This window comes from Lytechinus pictus, chromosome 5 (assembly GCF_037042905.1).
Source record: "Lytechinus pictus isolate F3 Inbred chromosome 5, Lp3.0, whole genome shotgun sequence".
Taxonomy (NCBI): domain Eukaryota; kingdom Metazoa; phylum Echinodermata; class Echinoidea; order Temnopleuroida; family Toxopneustidae; genus Lytechinus; species Lytechinus pictus.
In genome coordinates this window covers 47,317,102-47,342,888 of record NC_087249.1, presented here as the reverse complement: position 1 = coordinate 47,342,888, position 25,787 = coordinate 47,317,102, and the positions used below count along the sequence as shown (strand labels likewise).

At 34.8% G+C, this 25,787-nt stretch overlaps 1 protein-coding gene and 1 long non-coding RNA gene across 3 annotated transcripts; both read left to right on the top strand.

Annotated features, from left to right (window-relative positions):
* Positions 1-3,554: 3,554 nt before the first annotated feature.
* Positions 3,555-14,909, top strand: LOC129260159 (histamine N-methyltransferase-like). Its single transcript, XM_054898195.2, has 3 exons — positions 3,555-3,876; positions 6,709-7,047; positions 13,472-14,909. Exons 1-3 carry the CDS (start codon positions 3,669-3,671, stop codon positions 13,816-13,818), a joined length of 894 nt encoding a protein of 297 aa, XP_054754170.2. The 5' UTR covers positions 3,555-3,668; the 3' UTR covers positions 13,819-14,909.
* A 384-nt stretch (positions 14,910-15,293) lies between these two features.
* On the top strand, positions 15,294-24,867 carry LOC135154053 (uncharacterized). 2 transcript variants are annotated; one of them, XR_010293487.1, is made up of 3 exons: positions 15,367-15,569; positions 18,655-18,765; positions 20,407-24,867. It is a non-coding gene; the product is annotated as an uncharacterized LOC135154053 (long non-coding RNA). The 2 variants fall into 2 exon arrangements; XR_010293488.1 differs by lacking the exon at positions 18,655-18,765 and having other exon boundaries at positions 15,294-15,569.
* The last annotated feature ends 920 nt before the right edge of the window (positions 24,868-25,787 follow it).

The following is a 25,787-nucleotide window of genomic DNA, read 5'->3' as shown; positions in this document are numbered from 1 at the left end:
AAGAAGAGAATGGAGGAAAAGGGAAGGGTAGAAATAGAGGGGGAAAGAAAGGGAAAAAGAGAGGGCAGGAAAAGGGAGAGAAAAGAAAGTTTACAAAGAGAGAGAAAAGGAGGATATGGATAAGGGAAGCAAAGGAAATTTTAAAAAAGAAAGAAAAGAAAACGATAAAGGAAAGGGAGAGAGGAAAGAAGATAATGAAAGATAGAAACAAGAAAGAATGAGAGGGTAAAGAGAGAAACAGAAGTGGAAGAGAAAAGAGACAAATGAAGACGGATAGAAATAGGTAAGTTTTCTTTTCAACAAATTTGTGAATCTAGGAGCCTAAAAGCCCTTGCCTCTCCAGTTTCATGTCGGAAAATCACAATTTCTAGCTCACGCTTTGCGTTCGAATCGTGTAATGAACCCATCATATTCATGGTTTTAAATGTGCTTAGATTAGAATGTCCAGTTTCAGGTGGGAATATCAAAATTTTCAGATTGAGTTTCGCATTTGCATGATTGCTGAGGAAGATATCCATGATCCAGTTCATTGTTACAGAAAGTGCTTAAAATGTCCACTTTTCACGTCCGACTCGGAATATAAAAAAGAAAGTAATCTTGCACCTCGCGCACGCTATTATTTAGAAACTATCCACTTCAAAGGTTACAAAAAGAGATGATTATGTCCAGATTTCAGGTCCTAATATACAAAATTTTCAGCTCGCACTTCCCGCTCGCATTACTTGATTATAGGTACCATCCAGTTGAGTTAAAATGCTTTGAATTTCCAGTTTTCAGGTCGGAATATGAAAATTTTCTGCTCGCGCTTCATGCGCGCGTATTTTTAGGTAGATCAAGTTTCAAGTTTCATTTATTTCTCCTCAAGAGATCAAGATAAAAATACATAAAAAATGGACAATGTAAATACAATGAACATCAAATTTAAAGAAAGTGAGGAAGGTAATGACCAAAAAGGAAGAAACCTTGTGTGAGGCCAACCCATAACAAAAATTGTACTTAAAGTTAAAGAAATATTAAAAACATCATATAATCACAAATTCAATGAGAAAAAAAACCCCAAAAACATAACAAACAAACACCTAACTAAACCTTAACCAAATGAGAATGGGGGGGGGGGGAGAACCAAAAATAAATCTAAGACTTGGACAATAAAAATGTTTTGTATTTCCTTTTAAAAACAGATACCGAAGGGCTTGATTGAATGTCAGAAGGGATTGAGTTGCAAATAACTGGTCCTTGATAAAATATACTGTTTTTGAAGATGGAAGTACTGCACTGTGGAATATGGATATTTTGGGCATTTCTTGTTGAATAAGTATGTACAGATGTGTTTAATAAAAAATAATTCTTAAGTGAATTAGGCAAGAGATCCTTTTTATAGAAAAACATGAAAAGTGCAATATTCATTCTATTCAAATCCATTATATTCAAAATTTTCAAAGATGTAAACAATGGTCTTGAATGGGAGAGATAAGAAGAGTGAGTTATAATTCTCATGGCCTTTTTCTGCAAAAGAAATATTCTGTTAATATGTGTTTGGGAGGCATTACCCCAGGCTATATTGCAATAATTCAAATATGGTAAAATCAAGGTATTATACAATAAAAGAAGAATATTCTTCGGCAATGTGTGGAGTTTATACATAACACCAACGATTTTGGCAACTTTATTGCAGATGACACCAGCATGTTCATTCCAAGTTAACTTATTATCAACATTAACACCTAGAAAGGTAGTAAATGTTACTTCATTAACTGGCTTATCATTTAAACAAACCTCAAATTTGAATTGTGATCTATTTTTATTTGTAAAAACCAAAAAATTTGATCTCTTAACATTTAAGGTTAATTTATTAACAGTAAGCCAGTTAGATACATATTTCAGTTCCTTATTGAAAATATTTTGTAAAGTTTGTACATTTTTATGGGACATGAACAAGCTGGTGTCATCTGCATATAATATAGAGTCCACAATTTTGGAGACATTACTTAAATCGTTTAATGTAAATTATAAACAGAAGTGGGCCGAGGATCGACCCTTGAGGCACTCCACATCTTATACCTTGCATCGAGGAAGAAAAATTATCAATCGAAACAAACTGTTTACGATTTTGAAAATAATTGTCAAATAAACTGAGTGCAACCCCCCTAATTCCATAATAACTTAATTTACGTAATAATAAATCATGATCAAGTGAGTCAAAAGCTTTGCTTAAATCAATAAAAAGACCAATCATTGTTTCCTGTTTATCTAATGCACTTGTGACTTTATATACAAATTCTGCTAAGGCCGAAGATGTGGAGTGCCCCTTTCTAAAACCAAACTGATTATTGTTAAGAATATTGCACTGAGAAATGAAACTATGTAAACGAGAATTTATAATATTTTTGAAAAAATGGATAAAACGGAAATTGGACGATAATTTGAAATAATGTCAGGAGAACCAGATTTAAAAACAGGAACCACTCTTGCAATCTTAAGCTGGTCTGGGAAAATCCCAGTAACAAAAGAAGAATTGAATATATCACATAATAATTTAGCAATTACATGTATTGACTTCTTTACAACCTTGACATCAATACCATCAAAACCAGCACTGACATTATTTTTAAAACCAGTTACAATATCCAATATTTCTTTAGGAGTTATTGGGGACAAAAATAGAGATTTGTCGTTTTTAGTAATATACTTTAATATGGAAAAAGAGGAATATGGAAAGCATACATTGTATGCATGTAAAAATTTGTCTAAAAACTTATCATAAGACTTATTAGGATCTTCATGATCAACATTCCAAACAACTTTATTTAATTCAAGAATGAATTTAGCAATGTTTTGATCTGTGATGTTACGCCGCTTCCCAGATATATTATTATATTTATTACAGTTAAGAATGGTGTTACTTAAACAAAAAACAGGAAAGTGATCACTTATGTCTGAAAACAATGCACCTGACAAAAAAACACTTTCGTCATTGGTGAAGATGTTATCCAACAGAGTCGCAGAGTGATCAGTGACTCTGGTTGGATAACGAATTAAAGTGTTCAGGGAATAAGATATCAAAGTGTCTAAAAAAATATTAACCTCATAATTCCTATTCACTTTTAACAAGTCAATATTATAATCCCCTAGTAAATACAGTTTTTTACAAGATATATTTATTTTATCCAGTATTGCACATAATGAATCAACAAATAAACCAATGGGCTGACCAGGTGGTCTGTAAATAGATGCGACATATATAGAATTATTACAAAGTTTCAATTCCAAGAATATACCTTCTGCGTGGCATTCATTGATATCAAACTCTGTTACATGGGAGTATTCAACATTATTACGAATGTAAAAACCAACCCCAGTTCATGTTTAGAAAACAGAACTTAGAAAGTCTAGTTTTTACGTCGGAATATCAAGAAATTTGTCGCTAAACGTCTTTCAAAGCCCATCACTCCCCACATCAAACGGTTCTAGGGACGCCCATGAGAATATATTTACTCTGACTAGTTGACTATTATAATCTCTTCAATCTTTATCGTATTTCATTGTCTAGCTGCATCGCCCATAGAGGCCTGTGTGATCCAATAACTACCATTTGAGACAGTAAAGGCGTGAAATAATTTAATGTACATGCGGGCTCTGGGTTAATTTCAAGCAATCGACGTCGAAGGATGTCGGACTCAGTCTCTCTGAAACCCTTAAGCAGGGACCCAAATCGTTACCAAGATGTTTTCCTAAATGCATTCTGCAAGATTGCGAGAAAGGACTTGGAATATGAAGAGATATGTCGCCATTTCGACAGAACTGTTATTAAGCAGTTAACCAGATTCTTCAGTACTGAGGATCAATGCAATATCCTCGGAGTTGGAGTCGGCGAAGGTCCGTATGTACTTCATTCAATGTTTGGTACCTTATGTTGCATCTTTGCATATCCATCGTAATAATTAGTTTCCTCCTTTTAACTTTGTTTTCTAGCGCTCCTTTTACCATTACACTTTATAGGCCTACTGGTAAAGCTAATTAATGTTTTTTAGGTTTTAGGTAGTAAATTATGCAATAATCAGTATCGATGCAATATGGAAGTCTATTATTCATATAGAAATTACTAGGTCTATGAAAAATTGTCATCATCCCGCCAGAATGATTGCAACGTGTCAACACTTTACCCCCCCTTTTTACTAAGGGGATCAGGGGGGGGGGTAAGTTCTTGTACCTACAGTGGTGATCATAACTTAGTGAACCCTACCGGAAAATGAAATTATTTAAAGAGTTTAAGTTCTGCTGTATATATTAGATATTTAAATTTGAAATTAACAATTGTAAACTTAATTGTGAAGGTGATAAAGTCTAACATTCAATAAAGTTGTTTATCTGAGCTCGCCGTACACCGTAGTGTCGTTGTCTACATTCAATACTCGGCGTGCATTTTGTGGTGGGCCTCTTCACTAACTACCTGAGGCCTGTTGCATAAAAACAAAACTCTAGCATTTATTAGTTTTTTTGGCCAGAGTTTTTTTTTTATTTGTTATTATTGTCAATGACATACTACTCAATACTACGATATACTTGAATTCTAGTATCTAGGGACTACATAAAGTGTGTCTCACGAGGAAACCGAGATTCTCAAGTCATTTTTCTGGTATAATCTATGATGTTTCGTGTGCATCGTCATAAACTCCTTTTTCCGTTTTTTCTTTATTGTGATACCCAATATGATATGAAAGGTCTACTCATAGATGAGGAAGAAGAAGAGTTCTTAAAGGTCAAGTCCACCCCACAAAATGTTGATTTGAATAAATAGAGAAAAATCAAACCAGCAAAATGCTGAAAATTTCATCAAAATCGGATGTAAAATAAGAAAGTTATGACATTTTAAAGTTTTGCTTATTTTTCACAAAACAGTGATATGCACAACTCAAATGAGACAGTTGATGATGTCCCTCACTCACTATTTCTTTTGTTTTTTATTGTTTGAATTATACAATATTTCATTTTTGATATATTTGACAATAAGGACCAACTTGACTGAATCATATAGTATTAAACAATGCTCATTACACAATGTTCAGGGAGGAATTAATCGTTGTTTCACTTGACAATGAGGAGAAAAATATGATATTCCCTATATAATAAAATACAAAAGAAATAGTGAGTGGATGACATCATCAGTCTCCTCATTTGCATACCCACCAGGATGTGCATATAACTGTTTTGTGAAATTAAGCAAATCTGTAAAATGTCATAACTTTCTTATTTTACATCCGATTTTGATGAAATTTTCAGTGTTTTGCTTGTTGGATTTTTCTCTTTTTATTCAAATCAACCTTTTGTTGGGGTGGACTTGTCCTTTAATATTAACCATTTATTTTAGTCTAAAAAATTGACCCATGACGGCAAATAAATTGACTTTCTCTCTAATTCCGCTAACCTGGTCCCTAATCACACTCTTCTCAGGCTCGGAGTAAGTTGAGGGACCAGTCCTGATGGAATGAGATTTAAATCTTTCAAGAGTGATTTCTTAATACTTTTTTTAGAGTGAAAGTGTAAAAAATATGCTTTCTTTTAAACTGAAATATCATTCCATCAGGACTGGTCCTCATCTCACTATGAGAGGAGTGGTGATTAGGGATCAGATGAGCTTATTTTCATTTTAGAGAGGATCCCTTGAATTATGGCCATTTAGTGGGGGCGTCGTGGTCTAGAGGTTATGACTCTCGCTTTTCAATGTAAGGGACGTGGGTTCGAATCCTAAACATGGTGTGTTTTCCTTCAGCAAGAAATTCACCCACATTGTGCTGCACTCAACCCAGGTGATGGGTATAAATTTGTCTGACACTTCTTCTTGCCCAATCTGCATTTGATCGACTTTGGGGGTGCCCATGCTGGGCGGAAATGTAAAGGCTTGATAGACATACTTGAAGACCATTTATAAACAAACAATTTCGAATTCTTCCACGACCATAATGTTTCAGAACGATATATGGGAGTGCAATAAAAATTGATTTGTTGTAGATCTAAATGAACTTGTATTTAGGGGTATGTAAGTTGATTGATAAATGATCTGTCTCAGATTTTTTTTTAGTAGTGTTTCACACAGAGATTAGGGAGTTTTCGCATCGCTCCACGGGGAGCGCATTCAAGAACAAAGTAAATGTATTGAAAATGCCTGTCAAAATGACAAAGAACAGCTGCATGGGAGGGCTTTGTCGAAACTGATGAACCGGCCTTCGGAAGCGGGGGGGGGGCTGGGGTGATGGATGTGTTATTCTCCAGAGGAAGCACCCCCTGGAATTCTGGTAGATGTTCCAAATGGAGAATATGGAGAACCCCCGCCCACAAAAAAATATAAAAATATAAAAAAATCTTTCTTGTTTGCTTGCTTGTCACATTTCTCGGGTCCAAAATCCTTTTTTTTTTCGCTTGTGAAATTTACATCATCACCCCCTTAAAAAAAATGAAATAAAAAAATCGTTCCCAGGGCCCTGCTGCGGCGAAACGGCAGTTTCGTCCCAAGTTCAAGAGCTGCCGAAAAATGTCGTTTTGTCCAGAGTCGGGGATGAGCCTGCTGTTTTGATTCACCAAATTCCGACAAAGACGTCTTGGTTGCTCTTCGTCATGAAGGGCATTCGACATGTTCTAATTGAATCTGCTCTGCGTCGAGGTGGGAAAACTTCCTAATGTATTAATGGTGCAACCTTGTCTGGTTTATAGGTCGAGAGGAATGCCACTTTGTGAAGAATCTTGGCGCTTATTTTACATTAGTCTGCAACGTCGCAATTGATCCCAGTGAAGACATGCTCAAAACCTTTCAGAAGAGTATATCTGCCTTAAACGCTGGGGATGCGTCATCATCATCGTCGCCGGTTGTATTCCATGGGTTCAGTGGTTCCCTGGCCCAGTTCGTATCCGACAGCCCATTAGCAGAATACAAGTATAATCTCATCAGCTCCATACATTCAATATACTACATCGGTGACCTTGAAACGACTTTCACCCAGCTTACGTCCATGTTGAAAGACAAGGGTATAATGCTCATTGTATGTAATAAAGGTAGGTGCACTTTGGTATATATGAATTAGTCTACATGGGGGGTTATAAATGATTTAATTGGTTAGAAAAGAAAATAATCACCCACTGATAATTTTACAATGGATAATGTGAATATAAATTCCGAAGACATAGCTCACTCTTTTTTTTGTGTAAATTAGCAAAAACCTTAGTAAACCAAATGAAAGCTTTACTAAGTTTCTCCCGGAACCTTCAATAGCTTCACTGTTTTTGAATCCCACAAATGCTAATGAAATAATAGAAATAAAAAAAAATCTCAAGTCGAGTAAAGCACAGGGCCACAATAGAATTGGTAATTTTCTCCTTTTATACATTTTATTGCACCCCCTCTGACTCATATTTTTAATCTCTCACTCAATACTGGGAAATGTCCAGAGTGCTTAAAAATTGCTAAAGCAAATTCTATTTTTAAGAAAGACAACCCCCATGAAATATGTCATTATAGACCTATACGATTCTCCCTAGTATATCTAAAATCATTGAAAAGATTATTTACAAGAGGCTATACAAGTTTTTGGATACACATAATTTATTAAATTCAAATCAATATGGTTTCAGAAAAAGTCATTCAACTGACCTTGCTCTAATTCGATTATATGATAAAATAACAGATTCTATAGCCAATAAAAAACATGTAATAGGGTATTTATGGATCTATCACTGAGGCCTTTGATACGCTTGACCTCCAAATTGTACTTCAAAAACTTTTCTCTTATGGAACTCGTGGTGTTGCTCTTTCCTGGTTTCAAAGCTATTTAACCAATAGAAAACAATATGTTGTATATAATTATGTTTCTTCAACTTTTCTACCAATCCGATGTGGTGTCCCACAGGGGTCGATATTAGGCCAATTGTTTTTTTTATATCATGTATCAATGACTAATACAACTTCTCTTCTATCGTTTACATTATTTGCAGACAGTGTTGTAGTCAAGGCTCAAACTTACAAGGCCAAGGCCAAGGCTTTAATACCCAAGGCCAAGGCTTCAATACCCAAGGCCAAGACCTGAAAACCTCAAGGCCAAGGCATTTCAAACTTTCCATATATGGAACAATGAGCCAACAATGCTTAGGCGGCAGACATGGCACACATGGCAACATTTATAAAAGGTGTGAGCGAGCAAAAATTTTGACCCATGTAAAACAAAAATAATATCATGATAGATTTAGACATAATATTAAAATAATAATATAATGAGTAACCTTGGAACATTATTTTTTGAGGCGATTTACATTACAATAATTATTACCACGGTCATCTGATCCTGGCATGCCCATTCTCAACGTATGTCTTTCTCCACTCCCTGGGACAGGGGCGGCAGAATGTATTTTTGGTCAAAGCCAAAAAGGGCATTTATATGTCAAAATTGGCATTTTGGTGTAAACAGACATTTTCAAAATGAGATTATCAACTGCGTGAAGTGGTTGTGTGTTTTGTAGAAATGAAGTTGAGCAAAACCCTTTTAAGTGATTTCTAATTGATAAGATAGATATTTTGATTGCGGCTTTACTTTTCTTTTTGAAAAAAAAAATAGATTATAAAGTTATAAAATTTGATTTTTTGGGGGGTCAATTATGGCGCTAATCACTGTTAAAAGGGCATCCTTGTGAGATGTTGCCATTGCGAATCACAAGCTCAAACTTCTGGACTTTTTGTGTAATGATGAAAATTAAATATTCCGAGCTGTTTTTATAATCATGAAAAAGATAGGTATCTAACTACAGAATTCACGCTTCGCGCTGAAATTTTTAATATACTGACCAGAAAAGGAAGCTGCTAAGGACTGTTTTTGGTGACTCATAAATAGGATACATTACTCACCAATCAAATAATGTGAGCGCAAAGCGCGAGCTAAAAAAATTGTGATATTCCAACCTGAAAACTGGACATTCTAAGCATTTTTTTTTTAAACGGGAACAGAATGAGTACCTTACTTAACATCAATTGATGCGAGTGCAGAACGCGGGCCAAAAATTTGTGACATTCCAACCTGAAAACTGGACATTCTAAACATTTTTGTAGCCATGAACAGGATTAGTGCCGTATACAAAACAATAATTGATGCGAGCGCGATCCAAAATCTGATGATTTTCGAACCTAAAATGTATTATGTTTTACTATAAAAAAGGTATTTCTTTTTCAAAAAGGGCATATTTCATTTGGAAAGAAGGGCATTTTAGATTTTGGGAAAGGAGCAATTTTTCCTACAGGGAATTTTTTAGGGGGGGGGGCAAGAGAGCACAAAGCGCAAGTTGACATTTTCAAATGCTGGCCTGAATATGAGTCATTTTTAGGACTTTTGTCAGTTTTCATGGTTACAACCACTTTTGAATTTCAATTATAATTTTCTATTAATCTTCTATTCTTATTTTACCTAAAAACCGGAATAAAGAATACTAACAAAATAAAGTTATATTCAAAAGGATATAAAATAAACGGGGCACACCCTTTACCCTTAGTTGGGGGGGGGGGTAAATTTAAATTATTTCTTGAAACAGTAAAATAGAGTTCTCTATTAAACCATATTGACACAAAAATAAATACAAGTACGTTGTTTATTTCCTTGAAACTGTAGTGAAATAAAATTTACTGTCGAACCATATGATTAAAAAGAAGTAAACATTTTTTCTACTTTGTTTTGTCAATCTGAGACTCTAGACCCAAACAAAATATATACAATTTAGAAAAGATGTACTGCCTATCAACATATTAACTGATTTTGCAGTATATTCTGCCTAACCAGCCAAATGTGTCACCCCCATATTTATTATGCCCTCACATGTTACTCCCCCTTTTCTCTCTTTCTCTCTTCCCATTCCTCTTTCTCGCCTGTTTAAAATATCAGACCCCCCCAAAAAAACAAAAAAAAAAGAGAGGAAGGGAAGAAGTTCCACCACCAAGAATAAAAGGAAAGGAAAAGGAGTGATTGTGAAATTATTTTCTAACAAAATTAGCTTTTCTTAAAGTAAGAGGGTGAAATTTTTTGCTCTCTCGCTTCAATCGCTTTCAGCTTTTTTGGCTGAAATTTTGCTCTATATGCAATGCCTGGCCCCTAAAATGTTTAGCTCATCATGCCACTGACATAGCCCATTTGGATATGACAAAATTGAAGATTGTATTCAAGTTTACCAAATCTCTTCAGAACATCATTAAGACTTAAAACATTCTTGTTGGCCAAAGAAAATAATACAAGGAAAGCATGAAAATTGTTGTCAAAATTGCAGTCAGATCTGTCAGAATTATTATTGTCATCAAATCACTATAATCTTTATCATAATCATTATTCTTATCATTATTATCATTATTTTGTCATTGTCATCATTAGTCATGATTACAACACACTACCAATAAATAATATTATTTTTCATCACTGCTGTTTTCTTTGTTACATATGTGATGATAATTTTTGATAATGGTGACCATTTCAATTGATGGCACTGCTAGTACACTTACTACTGCTGCTGCTACTACTGCTGACTGGTAGTATTGACCATTAATGACATTAAATATACAGAAAAATTAAAAAACATGTATAATTACTTAAATAAAAACAAATGAAAGTACAAAATACAAAATGCCTTGAAAATGCCTTGAAATTTCAAGGCTCAAAATCCTCAAGGTCAAGGCCAAGGCTTGAATATTCAAGGACAAGGCTTTGAAAAAGTAGGCCTTAAGGCCAAGGCCGAGCATCAATGCACTACAACACTGTTTGCAGATGACACTAACATATTTTACTCACATCATAACCTTAACACCCTAGTTGATACACTAAATAATGAGTTTCCGAAATTATCTTTATGGTTTAAATGTAACAAATTGTCTCACAATATCAGCAAAACTAATTTCATGTATTTTAAACACATAAAATCTCATACAAATGACTTATATTACAACATATTTATAGATAATGTCCTCTTGAAAGAAAGCATCAAACGAAGTTTTTGGGTGTCGTCATTGACGAAAATTAAATTGGAACGATACGCCATATAATAACCTCATATTATAATATTATATAAATTAAAGAAATATTTTCCTTGCAAAACACTTGCGATGCTTTATAATTCATTGATTTTACCGTATATAACGGTTAGCAATCTAGTATGGGCCACAACGAACAAAACAAAAATAAATTATATTCACTTATTTGCAGAAGAAAGCGCTTCGCATTTGTACCGGTTCACAATATTTATCTCACACCAAACCATTACTTTACCAATTAAAACTGACAGTATTAGACATTAATACACTACAAAGTTTATTGTTCATATTCAAGTATTTAAATGGGATGCTACCAAATTCATTTCAAAATTTTTATACTTTTAATAAAACTATTCATGATTACCCCACCCGTAATTCTTCTAATTTACATTTAGTCAATCCAAAACTACTTATTGCACAGAGATCTGTAAGACATCATGGTCCTCACCTTTGGAATCCTCTCCCAGACTCAGTTAAATCTTCTTGCTCCCTACACTCATTCAAAGCTAAAGTTAAGGTCATGTTACTATATATTGGGAATTTGTAAAGTAAACTTTCTTGTGTCATAATCGTTCTATTCTATTCCTTTTCCACCATCATCATCATTTTTCCACCACCATCACCACCACTATCACCACCATCATCATCGTTATTATCATCATCATCTTCATTATCATCGTTTTTCTTTATTATATTATAGCAAGTGTTGACTTGTTAGATTTGTTTAATATTATACTTAATCGATACTTAAATAATTCGTAATTATCCATTCTGCTCATAATATGATTATATAATTTCGGTTTGTCATATTTTCAAGCATTTTTTTTCTTACAATGGCAAACCGTCTTCTGCTACTGATTTTATGCTAAATGATATATGCCTGATTTATTGTCAATATATATTTGTTATATTTGTGTTATATTATATTGTTATGTAGAATAAAAATCTAATTTAAACCCGATGAGGACATTCGCACGTCGCCGGAGTGAATATGAGACCGCCGTAAATTAACATCGCGTCGCCAACGCTGATCGGTTCCATCGTAATGCCGCAGTCACATTTCCACTACGGCGCCTGTGCGGCTTGTCGAAAGCAGCCCTTTAAAATATATTGTTATACGGACAGTACCATGTGTGAATGATAAAAACGACTGTTTACGACACGACTGTTGATCGAGTTCTTAAACGGGACTGCAGCATATACCGATCTAACTTAATGTAGCGATCGACATCCCTAATTTATAAATTATCTGAACAACGATTTCTTCCACTTTCAGCTACCCTATCAAGAACTCCCCCCGGCCCTCTCTCCAACCCAGATTTTTTTTGCAAATTTTCACCCCCCCAAAATAACCAACATCCATTATGCAAAACTTTTTTTTGCAAAATGCAAAAAAAACGCACTTGTGATTAGCTCGGTTGCTTCGCTCTCTTGATGTATTCGACGAACTTTTATTTGTACTTTGCCCCCTCATCTGCCAACATCCCTATGTTCGTGATGCTGGAGGATTTAGAACTTTGTATTTTGATCTACAAAAATGCACCCGCAAATTACCACATGTAAACAAATGTTGGAGTGCAACGCATCTGCACATGGCATATCTACGTTCCTTAAAATGACAGCGTAAGTGAAAAAAACAATGCAGTCAACAATACATATCAAAGATCAACCAACAGAGTATAGTAGAACTAAAAGCTACTCAAGATAAGCATGATAAGGAATTGTTTGAAGTAGGTTGAACAGTAACATATAACAGCGAAATCCCTGACAGATGTACTTTAATCATCTAGCAAAAATCGTTTGCCTTCCGCAGCTCTATCCTTGACGATGTTGTATATTCCATGTATTGGGGGGGGGGGCGACAGCTAGCGGGAGGCAAGAGACGACAGCCTCTATGATTTTTCAAGTAAACCGGAGAATAAGAAAAGAAAACCCCAAAATGCATGGAAAATAATACTAGTAATGGTCTGTTATGATAGTCTTATAGGCCTACTCCTATTTTTCTTTGTTAGGTCGCCGGACTGCCCCCCCCCCACAAAAAAAATCACCATCTCCTTCCTTTCTTATATCATTTGATTCAATCAGGCCTGTCCGTATCAAATTCGTTATGTACATTCTTCACTTTGTCCTTCGTCCTTGTTTATATTTTCCTCTCTTTGGAGCATTTTTAACTTTCCATACAAATGGCATCAGATCGTCTTCAATGTCCCCCGTCCCTGCCCCTTTATGCTTCACCCTCACTTTCTCCACCCCCCCCCCCCCCTCGATCCCCCTTCCCTCTTTCTCTTTCGTTCTTTCTCACCTTCTCTCCCCCCCCCCCCCCCCCCCCCCTCGGCCCCCTCTCTCTCTCTCTCCCTCTCTCTTTCTCTGCCTCTCTCTTATTCGTTTCTAAATCATTTTTTCCCGCTCTTTTGTATCCTCATTCAGATAACTGCATACTTCCAAGAACTTTTTCGGAAAAGACGTATCTGCCCACCGTCGTCGAAGAGCGACGAAGTTCCAATGTTGTGAGGGCGTTTGCCGAGAAGCAAGGTTATGACGTCATCACGTGTCGAGTCCCTATGAAATGGGATATCACCGATGTCTTTGATGAACAGTGTGATTTTGGAAACAAGCTTTTCGACTTCTTCACCCAGACGGCATATTTTCGGCAGACGGCGCCGGCGAAGCTTGTGGATGACCTGTTGTCGTTTTGGCGCTCAATGTCAGTGTTAGATAAGAATGGTCGAATTCTAGTGCCTGCGGACGAGGAGATCCTTATTATCTCTAAATAATTTTGCAGTTTCACTCTTATATGACTTTGAAACTCCAAAAATGTTCATGAACTTACATTCTTTGAAAGATAGTAGGGTTGTGTCTGTGCTAAAATCATGGGAGAACTAAAAATCTAAAATTATTCTTAACATTGTTTTTTTCTTATTACTGCTCTTTTCCTATTTCTTATTTTGAAGAAGAAAAACTCCTTTCAGTTATTATTTCAAGAGAGTTTTGAATGATATGTCCATGTTCACGTGATTCACAACAATAATTATGTTACCAAATAGCGAGAGGCTATAATCTAAGAAAACATTTTAGTTTCTCTTTACAAATGAAATTATAGGGTGATTTATTATCTCTATTTATCTCAATAGGTATATTCAGTAAGGCTGATTTTACCAAATCTTGAGATTCTGAACTCGAAAACTCTTCATTTCGTAGTGATAGTGCATGATGGCGAGGTTGAAAAGAGACCAAAATTGACCATTTTGAAAACCGTCTTTGTAATAAAAAATAAAATTCAGTCTCCTTTATAGTTTGCAGGGTTTTTATTCTATTCTTCCTACTTTTTTATTTCATACCCAATATTGGTTCCTGTTCTGTTTGTCATTATCTTTAATAACAATTTATCATTCAGGTTTCAAACTTTCCAATTCCATTTATAGGATACGAGGCTAATTTGAAAGATGTTCAATTGCTTCCAGGCTCCTGGGATCAAGCAGTTTATGAAAGGATTTGCCGGGTGTTTTATCCGACAGTTACCATAGTAACAGTGCTTCTCAGCCAATCGAAATCAAAGAAAGATGTAAGATATGACAACTTATAATAAAAATGTTGATCAAACACTCCCCAGATTTCAGCTTGGTTTATTAAATTTTCATCACTACTATTTCGAAAATCCGAATTTCATATTTTCAAAGTTTATCTGACCCACATTAAATTTCACTTTGAAACAAGATTATTCTATTCTTTACGGATATATATAGAATCGCCTAGTACGTTTTCTTAAAGTAACTTAGTATTTGTTCATTTATCAGAATATTCTAAGGCTATTATTATCTATCATACCCGAAGCAAAGTAATCAATAGTAAATAAAGTAATGTAAGCAAACAAAATATTTCGTTAGCATATTTTGAAACAAATTATTTACTGATTTGCGTTCATTTCGCAATTCGCACTACCATTGATTTTGGTCTTATTATCAGCATTTTTTTCAAGTTGAATCCAAGTTTGAATTCGATTTTTTTTTGCAATTTGAATGTTTCCACAGTTCTGCACATCGATATTCATTTACGAAATATCGGTTATCTTTTTAAATCTATTTCATATATTATTTTCATTATTATTATTATTATTTGTCTTTTGTGCCTGAGCAAACTAAAGAATCACGAAGCGTTGAATCTTATTGGAACGACAGTTGACTGAGTCAATCACTAATCAAAACGACGTGTGATAATAGGACAATGTCGTGCACTGGAGCCAAACACGAGCGCACAATGATCATGACAATGGCGGGAAAGTTTGAATAGCTGCAGTGAGGCAGGCGAGAGTGAACGTATTTCGCAAACAGGAATATTGAACCAGCATGCAAGTAACAAAAACAACATCAGTGTATTTTAAAAGTGCTGAGAAAAGCGACATGTGTTCTCCAAAAAAACCAAGACATCCGACAGAGTTTATTTTCCTGATATTACTGCATGTGAGACAGGGAAAATTATAGAAACTTCAGGAAGCTGATCTCGGGAAAGATAGTTTGGTGGTAGCCAGGTAAGTTTAATTTAATTATCTTAAGGTAAGGTGTTAATGAAGGAACCTCTTAAAAGTGCACTTGTTCAATGAACAAGGTTATGATAAAAGTGGTTCAAAGACTACACGTGTGTCGATGCATACAAGTACCAATGAAGACATATACTATATATCATAGTACATACCTATTTGCCTTTGCCTAGATCAATTAAAAGTGTATGCCAGTTGTTATTATGCAAACTTAAGGAAAACCCGTAAGCAGATTAAAATTGACTTGTTACTGAATTGGCACAGACCAAGAGGAGGGCCATAGCACTCACACACATGGTGCCATGGCTAAGGGGGTACAGTGTAAATTTGCACTCTCGTCGGGAAAATGAAGACAATTTTGAGAGGAAAGGAATGACATGAATAAGAGGGAGATGAAAAAGGGGAAATAAATGGGTAACTAAGAAAGAGGTAAAGAGAAAGGAAAACAAAATGAAGGAGAGAGAGATAATATGACGGGACTTGATATATTCTAAGCACTTTTTGTAGGCCTAATTATTAACAGGATGGGTATCTAACTAAACGATAATTGATGGGATCGCGAAGCGCGAGCAAATTGTTGTTAATATTCTTACCTGAAAAGTGAACTTTTAAGACTGTTTGCGGTGACCCATGAGGATGCATATCTCACCAATCAAAATTATGCGAGCGCGAAGCGCGAAATAAAATTTTGACACATGTATACCGACCTGAAAAAAACTGTATGCACGTTTTGTATCAAGAACAAGGTATGTATCGAAGTAAACAATTAGTACGAGCGCGAAGAGCGAGCTGATTTTTTTTTTATTTAAACCTATAAAACGGGACATTGTATTCATTTTTTGCAATCATGAAGATGATGGGTATCTTCCTAAATAAATGATGCGAAGTGCAAGCTGGTATTTTTTTCATATTCCGATCTGAAAACTGGACATTCAATTTACGCATGTTTTTAGGGAAAAGGACAGGCTGTACTGTATCTAAATTAAAGCGAGAGTGAACTGAAGAAAAGAAAATCCTTGCAGGTTTACGCTTGTGACTGAACGTGAATAATTGTTAGCTGAACCTGACTGCACATTATACTTAATACAGAACTTGGATGGAGAGGTTCCTGTTATGTAATGAAAAACAATGCTAATATTTTTATGATTATTTTATCATATCACATAGAACTTCATCCAGTTGTAGAACATGAATTGTACTTTACTGGTGCAAAGGTATAAATAGTATAATGTATTTTAATATTATACCCATCTAAAGTGCCAGTAACATTTTCTTGTGGGACAAGCTGTATACTGACCGGAAAAGAAACATGTTATTAAGCAACTGAAAATAATTTATACAGTGCGTATAAAAAAACGGGAGTTTTGAAAAAGTCCATCAAAATTTTGTTTCAGATTATGATGTCTATATTTTGATGTTAATAGTTGCTCTGATGTCTTATCTTTCAACTTCTGTTTTTAAAAATGAGTTTTGTTCATGCTTGAGCGAATAAGAAACATTTTTGTCAGGGGTTCAAAAAAAGGCTTGTGCCAGATAGCATCAAATTAGAAAATATTGATCATCAGACTTCTTCCTATTTTTCATTTAACTTGCTCCCATTTCTTAATTTCTGTATTGATTATATTCATACTTGATGAATATAATCCTTGAGTAATATCACATATGTGCAAATGAGGATGATGAGATCGAAGGTCATCTAGGGGTCAAAATGTCAAATGATATGTGGTCATGTCCATCCTTTTTTTAAGTTTTTTTTCAACTTGCTCTCATTTCTTTATTTCTCATCAATTATTTTCATACTTGGTAAATATGCTTGGGTAATACTACATGTGTACTCATAGTAAAGATGATGGGGTCAAAGGTTATAAAATATTACACTGTTATATTGCATTTTTAATCATCGCGAAATTAGGCGAGACTTGGGGTTCACAAACCACCTTGTTTCATTTAAATATGCTATTTTTTAGCATTACGTATTCTTTGATAGGTAAGAAACCTAAGCAAGGAGATTTCCATTATTAATGAAGAAAGCTTGTAATTTATTCATATCCTTATATCATTATGTGCAACAAATGTTATGGTGCCTTTGAAAGACATGAATCCTATTGTCAAGGGGACATTTATTCCTTGAACAAGTTAAATTGTGTGCTTGACAGGACAATATTAATTCTAATAGAAGGATTCATGTCTTTCGAAGGCACCATAGCCTTTGCGACACATAATAAAAATATTTGATTACCTAACAATCTCTCCTATTAATAATTACTTACTTGGGTCAAATTTTCTTAGCTTTTAAAAAAAATTCAATGCTGAAAGATACCATATTAAAAAACAACAACATGACAATTCAAGTAAATGAATAGAATTCGAAAATTTTGGCAAAGATAATAAAAAGATTCAAAGGAAGTTTTCTGATTAGATTCAAATTTATTTCCAACAGAACATGAAAAATAAACAATTAGCATGAAGTCTGATGATCAATATTTTGTGCCGTTTGGCGCAAGCCTTTTTTTTAATCCCTGACAAAAACGTTTCGTGTTCGCTCAAACATGAACGAAACTCAATTTTTAAAATGGCATTTGAAAGATAAGACATTAGATCATCTATTCACATCAAAATACAGACATTTGAAACAAAATTTTGATAGACTTCAAAACTCTCACGTTTTTTTATACGCACTGTATAGGCCTCCTGACCTGAAAAGAGGACATTTCGAGATTTTTTAAATGGAGAGTATTACGTATATCTTGATTATAAAACAATGCGAGCGAGTAGCGCGAACTGGAATTTTTTTCATGTAACGAGCGGCTTTTTGTAATCATGAGCAGGATATATATCTCGCTGAAACAAAATAATGAAAACTCGAACCGCTAGCAGATTATTTGTCCAAATTGACTTGGAAACGAATTATTTCAATTCCCATGTTATCCTCTCGAGCAGATTGTCTCAATCAATGTACAGTTTTGTATAATATTTTAATATGATTTTTTTTTTTTTACATTCCAGTTATTTCCGTCCCCTCGTTTTATTAACTTTTTCCTCCTCTTCCCCTTTTCCCTTTTTTAATTTTTTTTAGGGGATGAAAGGGGGAGGTGCTCTAGTCTCCCTGTCTACAACAGTGATGAGATTCGTACCCTCTTCCCAACTTTCCTACTTGTTTAACAGTGCTCAAAGGTTTCCCTTTCGGGTTAGTATATCCCAATTTCAGCTCGCGCTTGCATTGATCATTATTTTATTGAGATACGAAGCTTTTTCTCTTTTTTAAAGGTCAAGTCCACCCCAGGAAAATGCTGACTTGAATAAATAGAGAAAATCAAACTAGCATAGTGCTGAAAATTTCATCAAAATCGGATGTAAAATAAGAAAGTTATGACATTTTAAAGTTTCGCTTATTTTTCACAAAACAGTGATATGCACAACTAGGTGAGTCAGTCGATGATGTCCATCACTCTCTTTTGTTTTTTATTGTTTGAATTATACAATATTTCATTTTTTATAGATTTGACAATAGGTACCAACTTGACTGAACCATATAGTATTGAACAATGTTAATTCCACATGTTCAGGGAGGAATTAATCGTTGTATCACTTGACAATGAGGAGAATATTAGAATATTTCATATTTCATATAATAAAATACAAAAGAAAAAGTGAGTGGATGACGTCATAGTCTCCTCATTTGCATACCAGCCAGGATGTGCATATAACTGTTTTGTGAAATTTAGCGAAACTTTAAAATGTCATAACTTTTTTATTGTACGTCTGATTTTGATGAAATTTTCAGTGTTATGCTTGTTAGATTTTTCTCTTTTTATTCGAATCAACTTTTTGTTGAGGTGGACTTGTCCTTTAAAAACGTCCTTAAAATACGTCCTTAAAATGTCCAGGTTTTGGATTAGAATATCAAAATTTGTCAGCTCGTTCTTCGCGCTTGCATTAATTGTTCAGTTATACTATTCAGAATGAAGAATAGTTGCTCAGAATGTTAATTTTCCAGGTCTTAATCATACATGAAATATCATATAATTTGTGCTCGCGTTTCGCACTCTCATCATTCAAGCACTATGAGATCATGGAGATACCGTGTTTTGTTTGTAAAAATAATATTAAGTCTAACTTATAGGCATGGGCAGGCGCATACTTTGAGGAGGTGGAACTAAAGTAGAGGAAATTAAAACTGTACGTTACCCCCATCATATTCCTGAATGATGTGGAGGTTAAGTACGTAGGTGTTTCAACATGTTCAAGATAGCACCTACAAGCCTTGAAATGGAACGTACGTATGCAGGAAATAAACCAATACGTTTATTAGCGAGGTATGAAAGGTATACACCGACCGTTCTCATCTATATACCGTTGGAAAATACATTTTGACAATAGTTATATTCATTTGGCAATTGCTAAATTGACAGAACAGAGAGGTCTTTGTCAAAAATCTTTGGGATCGCATCAACATTTTTCTAAATCGACCTTCCTAGCCAAGGCAGCACCTGAGCGGGATTGTTACGTTTTGTAGGAACCGCAAAAACCACGACCACGGCACAGTTTCAACTTTTAACCAATCAGATGATAGGACTAGGGAAAGATACATAAAGAATACTGAATTCTGGCTTTTAAAAGGAAAGGGTCTTGGGGGTTAGTTTATTTCTTTTCTTGTTTATTCTGTCTTTCTTTTTCTTTCTTTTTTCTCTCTTTTTTCTGCTATAAGGATGGATTAGAACTTGTACGACTCTACTTGCACCCAGTGAACCCATTTTGTTGATTGACAGAGAAACGGTACATATAATTATGAATGTTTCACTTATTTCCTTTTTCTGTTTGCCATCAGGGCAAGAATCAACCTGGTGTCAATCAAGACTTCTACCTCCCAATGCGTGTATTTCCTGAGCCACAATTGGAAGTGGGATATAGACATACGTTCGAGTACACATCACCATCGACGACCTGGTCAGTGAGGAAAGGAGCAGCAGATGATCAGGAGATGATGGCGGGTCAGGTGCAGGCCCGGGGTGCAGGTGGTGAGCAGAATGATGCTTGGAAGGCATCCGATGGTTATCCTGTGGTGAGATGAGGTCTGACAAAGTTGTGTACCCGCAGTTTTACCATGAGAAGGAATATCTAGGTAGTGGATGGTGTATTTCATCCTATACGATGAGACCATGCCGATGCCATGATTAATTGGAAACTTCACCCTATGCAGTCTCATCATGATGAGAGGTGATCAAGGATCCAGTTGATGCCGGTCCGCGAGTCCGAGCCGGAGTCCGAGGAACTTCACATTACATGGCGGGAATATGCCATAGGATGATAAGGGTTGTTTTACAATCAGAGTCTGTTTTAAAATCTTCTGTGCACCATTAAAAACAAGAAATTATGACTAATTAAGTCATAAGGCACTGAGCTGCAAGACAATACTGAAATACACGTTTACTTCTCAAAGACAACATCTTGTAAGGGCATCAGGGCAAACATTACTATCTCATTTTGTTTTTTCCCCAATTTTAATTATTATTATGAGCTTTCATAATGCATTGAATTACCAATCATAATTAATTATTGAAATGCGAAATTTGAAAAAGGAAAGCCCATGAAGAAAGCTACAGATAACCTGATTATTTGTGTGACTTTTAGCCCGAAATGGGGTATTCTGTCCAAAATGTCCTCTCAGGACTCGGTAGTCACGTGTAGTTATACTTTACTTGATTATAATATTTATGTCTCTGCAAAATATTTTATGCAACAAACTTAAATTAGTGACGAATACCAAAAAAATAAGTGAAATGAGACGTGCAGTATACTCTGATTGTAAAACAATCCTTAAAGTAGGATTCAATACCAACCAAATCATTTCATCTTCCTTCCATGAATGCAGCAATTTACTCTTCTTTTTTTTAAATATATTTGAATGGCGTTATTCAGAAAGATAACTTTAAAAAGACAAGATTACAATTGCTTTGTCTATCTTGGGCACGGGAAAATTTGCATTTTATACATTCCCTAAATAGGTATTTATAGGGAGTAGGCCTGTTAAATGTCCTGAGGGCATTCCCGTGCTTTATGCACACTTAAAATGTTGGGAAACATACTGTCCACTGTGTTGGGTAATGTATGTTTGTAAAAATGATATATATATTCTGGGCAATTATTATCCAATTTAGCAAATTTATTACCCAATTATGGTTTTATAACCCAATTTGGACAGATTTTAACCAATAGCTGTGTAGACACTGGGCGATTTCAAGTTCAGTGTTGACCTTTTGGTGTTGGTGTTTGGTCAATTTTTACACGATTATAACACCAAACATAAAATGAAGATGGTCCCGAAAAGTCACTCACTAGTTGTTGAGATGTCAATAATGTGATCTGGATCAGTTTTACAAACTCTGAATAAGTTTTGGAACTAGGGGAAGCAATCCAAATTTCAACACCAACACCAAGGCCAACACCGGACTTGAAATCACCCAGTATGTTGCCCAGTGATGGTTAAAAATTGGGCCTTTTTTGCCCATCCTTTTTAAGAGTGGGAAAAGTCTCTGATAGGCTAAAGGAGAAGACGATATTTGGTTATTTTGTTCTATGTCATTTATCATTCAAGGCTTCATTTTGGATTTTAGTGAAAATACCACTTGGGAACCAGTATTAAGTCTTTATAGGCTTTAAAGGACAATGTTATTTAAAACTAACTCCAAAGCATTGGAACAAGGCGACCAAGTTAATAATCATGACACTTTCAATTTTCAATAGTGAAATTTAAGGCTAAGTTTGCAAAATAACATTTTCAGCAAAAAAAGTGTAGGCTTTCACGTCGTTTTGTCGGAAAGACAACCCACATTTTCCTGATTAGGCCCTCTTGACCCAGGTGTAGTAAGTGGGGCCAGTATGCAGCGCTTAGAAACATAATCGCTACATAAATTTTGCATATTTTTATTGTAATATATATTTTTGTGATAGGTTCAAGCTAAGATTGATTGATTTATCGATTTTTGGACCAGTGATGTACATTCCGTAGTGTTGAGCTCTTTTATTTATTTACTTTTTTGGGGAGGGGGTTAGGGTCTTCATTTACCATGCATTTTGATATTGGTGGTCCACAAATTAAGTGCGGAAGTAGATAGCACAATAAACATATCTATGGCCCATAGCCCCATCTCGGATGTAAATTCATATCATAAAACGAATACTCTGTAATAAGGCAAACAATTCAACAGGCCCATTCATTGAATGGGTTACATTTTGGACATTCATTTCTGGAAAGTAAGGAACAATGTCTTCCTAAACTTTTTAATTAATGAATGGATAATAATACTGAAAGTCCAGTTTACCTCATTCCTTGTTTGTTTGGTAGAAAAGTTTCATCTCATCTAATTTGAATGGCAAGTCCACCCCAACAAAAAGTGGATTTGAATAATCAAACAATCAAAATCCAAATTTTCTCAAATCAGATGTAAATAAGAAAGTTTGAAAATTATCAGTTTGAGAGAGACAAAGGGGATCATATGTAAATGAAAGAGTCGATAATGTCACACACTAACTATTTCTTTTGTATTTGACAAGATGAAATGTAGGCATTTCAATTTCTGCAGATTTGGCAATTAGAAAGCATCTTCATTGAATAACAATGATTATATTGCAACATGGTTAATCCCACACACTTAAAGAGGAATCAAACCTTGTTCTGCATCATTATGAGGAAAATATGAAGTCATTTCAGAATTCACATGATAATAAAATATAAAAGAAATGGTGAGTTGATGGCGTCGCATAGAGATATATTACTAGTATATATCTCTATGTGGCGTGCAGTGGCCTCATTTGCATACTGACCAGAATTAAGTGAAACTATGAAATGCCATCAGTTTGTTAGTTTACATGAGGCTGTAAATTTGTATCCTAGTTAAGAAAACATTGTGGTAGGCCTATTTCTGAAATTCACCTACATAGTCCAAAATATCAGTTCATTTGCGACTGACATTTGGGCAAAATTTAAGAATTTGTTATTTTGCCTGGTGGGTGGTTTCATGAAACCATTTGAAAGTTACGACTGACTTTATGCCTGACTGGTGACCCTTTCTTGTGCTATATTTTATATCAATGTGTAGCTGACTTAGCACCTAAGAACTTGCTCTAGTCATACATAAAGTCGTGCGTAACTTTACAAAGAGCTTCATGAAACACCCATCTGGGCCCCGTCTTACAAAGTGTTACGATTGATCTGATCAACCACAACTATGGAAAGCCACCAACATCAACATCTAAAATGCATGTTTGTTCAAAAATGTTTTCTAGATGTGATGTATAATCATACATTTATTGTTTTCTTGAAAATTTAGTGTGCTTCTCTTTGCTTACAATGACATTTTTCACATTTCCTGTGGAAAAATTCTGACATTGATTGATTTCTATATAGTTGAGGATGATCGTATCAATCGTAACTTTTTTAAAGACGGCCCCTGGACTGTAAATGATTGTGTTACACCTCATTTTGGCTTCTTGTATTTATTCTTGTACCCGGTTTCATATAACACTTGTCCCCTTAATCACCCTCCCCTTTCTCTCTCTCTCTCTTTCATTCTCTCTTCTCTTCCTTTCTCTCCCATCTCTTTTCTCTCTTCTGGGGAGTGTTTCATCAACATTTTTGTCCGACAAGTTGTCAGATCTGACAACTTTCCTTGATTCTGATTGGCTGAGAGGGACTGTTACTATGGTAACTGTGGGATAAAACAGGACTTGTCGGATAAAACGTCCGACAAGTCTTTTCATGAAACGCTCCCCTGAAGGTACTTTCACATTTGGTTGTGCAATCATATGTTGTTACAATATATTTTACACAAAACAGCAATGCTTCTAACTGTTGCATGACCAATTTTGAAAGCCCCTTTAATATAGATGTGTACAGACCATCCCATGGAAGAGGAAACCAGGATTTTCAGTTTATTGGGAGTCATTTTGTCAACATTTGCAAATGATTATTGATCTTTCATTGACATGTAATTGTCTTTTTTAACCTCTTTAATATCACTAGGTCCAAAGCTGCCATCCCCATTTGGGGGGAAAAAGATCATATTCTTATTTCTTTTTGTCCTATTTCCATGCCTAAACTCTTATGTTTCAAATTTTGAAAATCATTAAAAAAGTATCATTCTTACAAGTTTGAAAAATCCTATCCGAAAGTGAAAAATCATTTTCAGTATCATCTTAAAAATCCTACTACTTGGCTGCTCTACTTGGTCCCACATAGATGTAACAAAATTTTTTGATTTATAGTTTAAACATATGTAATGATTTGTAATATCTGTTTCTAAAATTGGTTTCCTTTTTTTGTGTGACGCTCTGTACATACAACCCTTGGAAATAGAGTGAACTTCATCAAATGCTTGTTTACTAAATTTTTGAACCAATAATCATTTCAGCAAAAAGACTGGAACAAAATTTCAATTCTCAATTCCAAAACCTCTTATGATAGAAGTACAAAAAAAAACTTTATCCAACATTTACAACCTTTGGCATTGCCAATTTGAAGTAATATTTATTCTTGGTTTGTAAATGCTGTGAAGCATTTTAATGCATTGTCAATTATCTTTCAAGCACACAAATCAAATGTAGGACAATGTACAAAGCACATTATTACAAAATATTTAAATCTGTAGCTTGCCAAAATCTATTCAGCAAATTCATTTCATTTTGTGAAGTTCATTCTAGAAAATATAAAACAAAATGAAACATCCCCCTTTTCAAATAATGAAATTATACTTATTATGTTGCAAAATGCATTGGTATTGAGTTGTCCACAATGAATAAACACAAGACTGATGAATTTTCTTTTCGATTGTGGAAAACTTTGGGATTGATCACACTTTCTTTTATTTTGGGTGGATATTCAATAAAACTCATCTAAAAAAAATGCAGTGCTGGATGCTATAAAATGAAATAACAGTCTTGAAAGGAGGAAAACATTGCCATCAATATCAATACATTTTGCAACAATCGATGGAAATAATGTACAAACCTGAAAGGGGGTGGGGGGAGGCAATTAAACTTGACCTGCTGCAAGCCAAAATGTGACATTATTTTTTAAAGTACTCTAAAAGCTGAAAATATCATGGCTTTGCATTTCACCAACTTTTTTGCAAGTCAATCATTCACAAACTTGCCACTTGAAAGTATCTGAAAAAAGAAAGACATTTGGCTTCTACATTGCAAAAAGGTAAT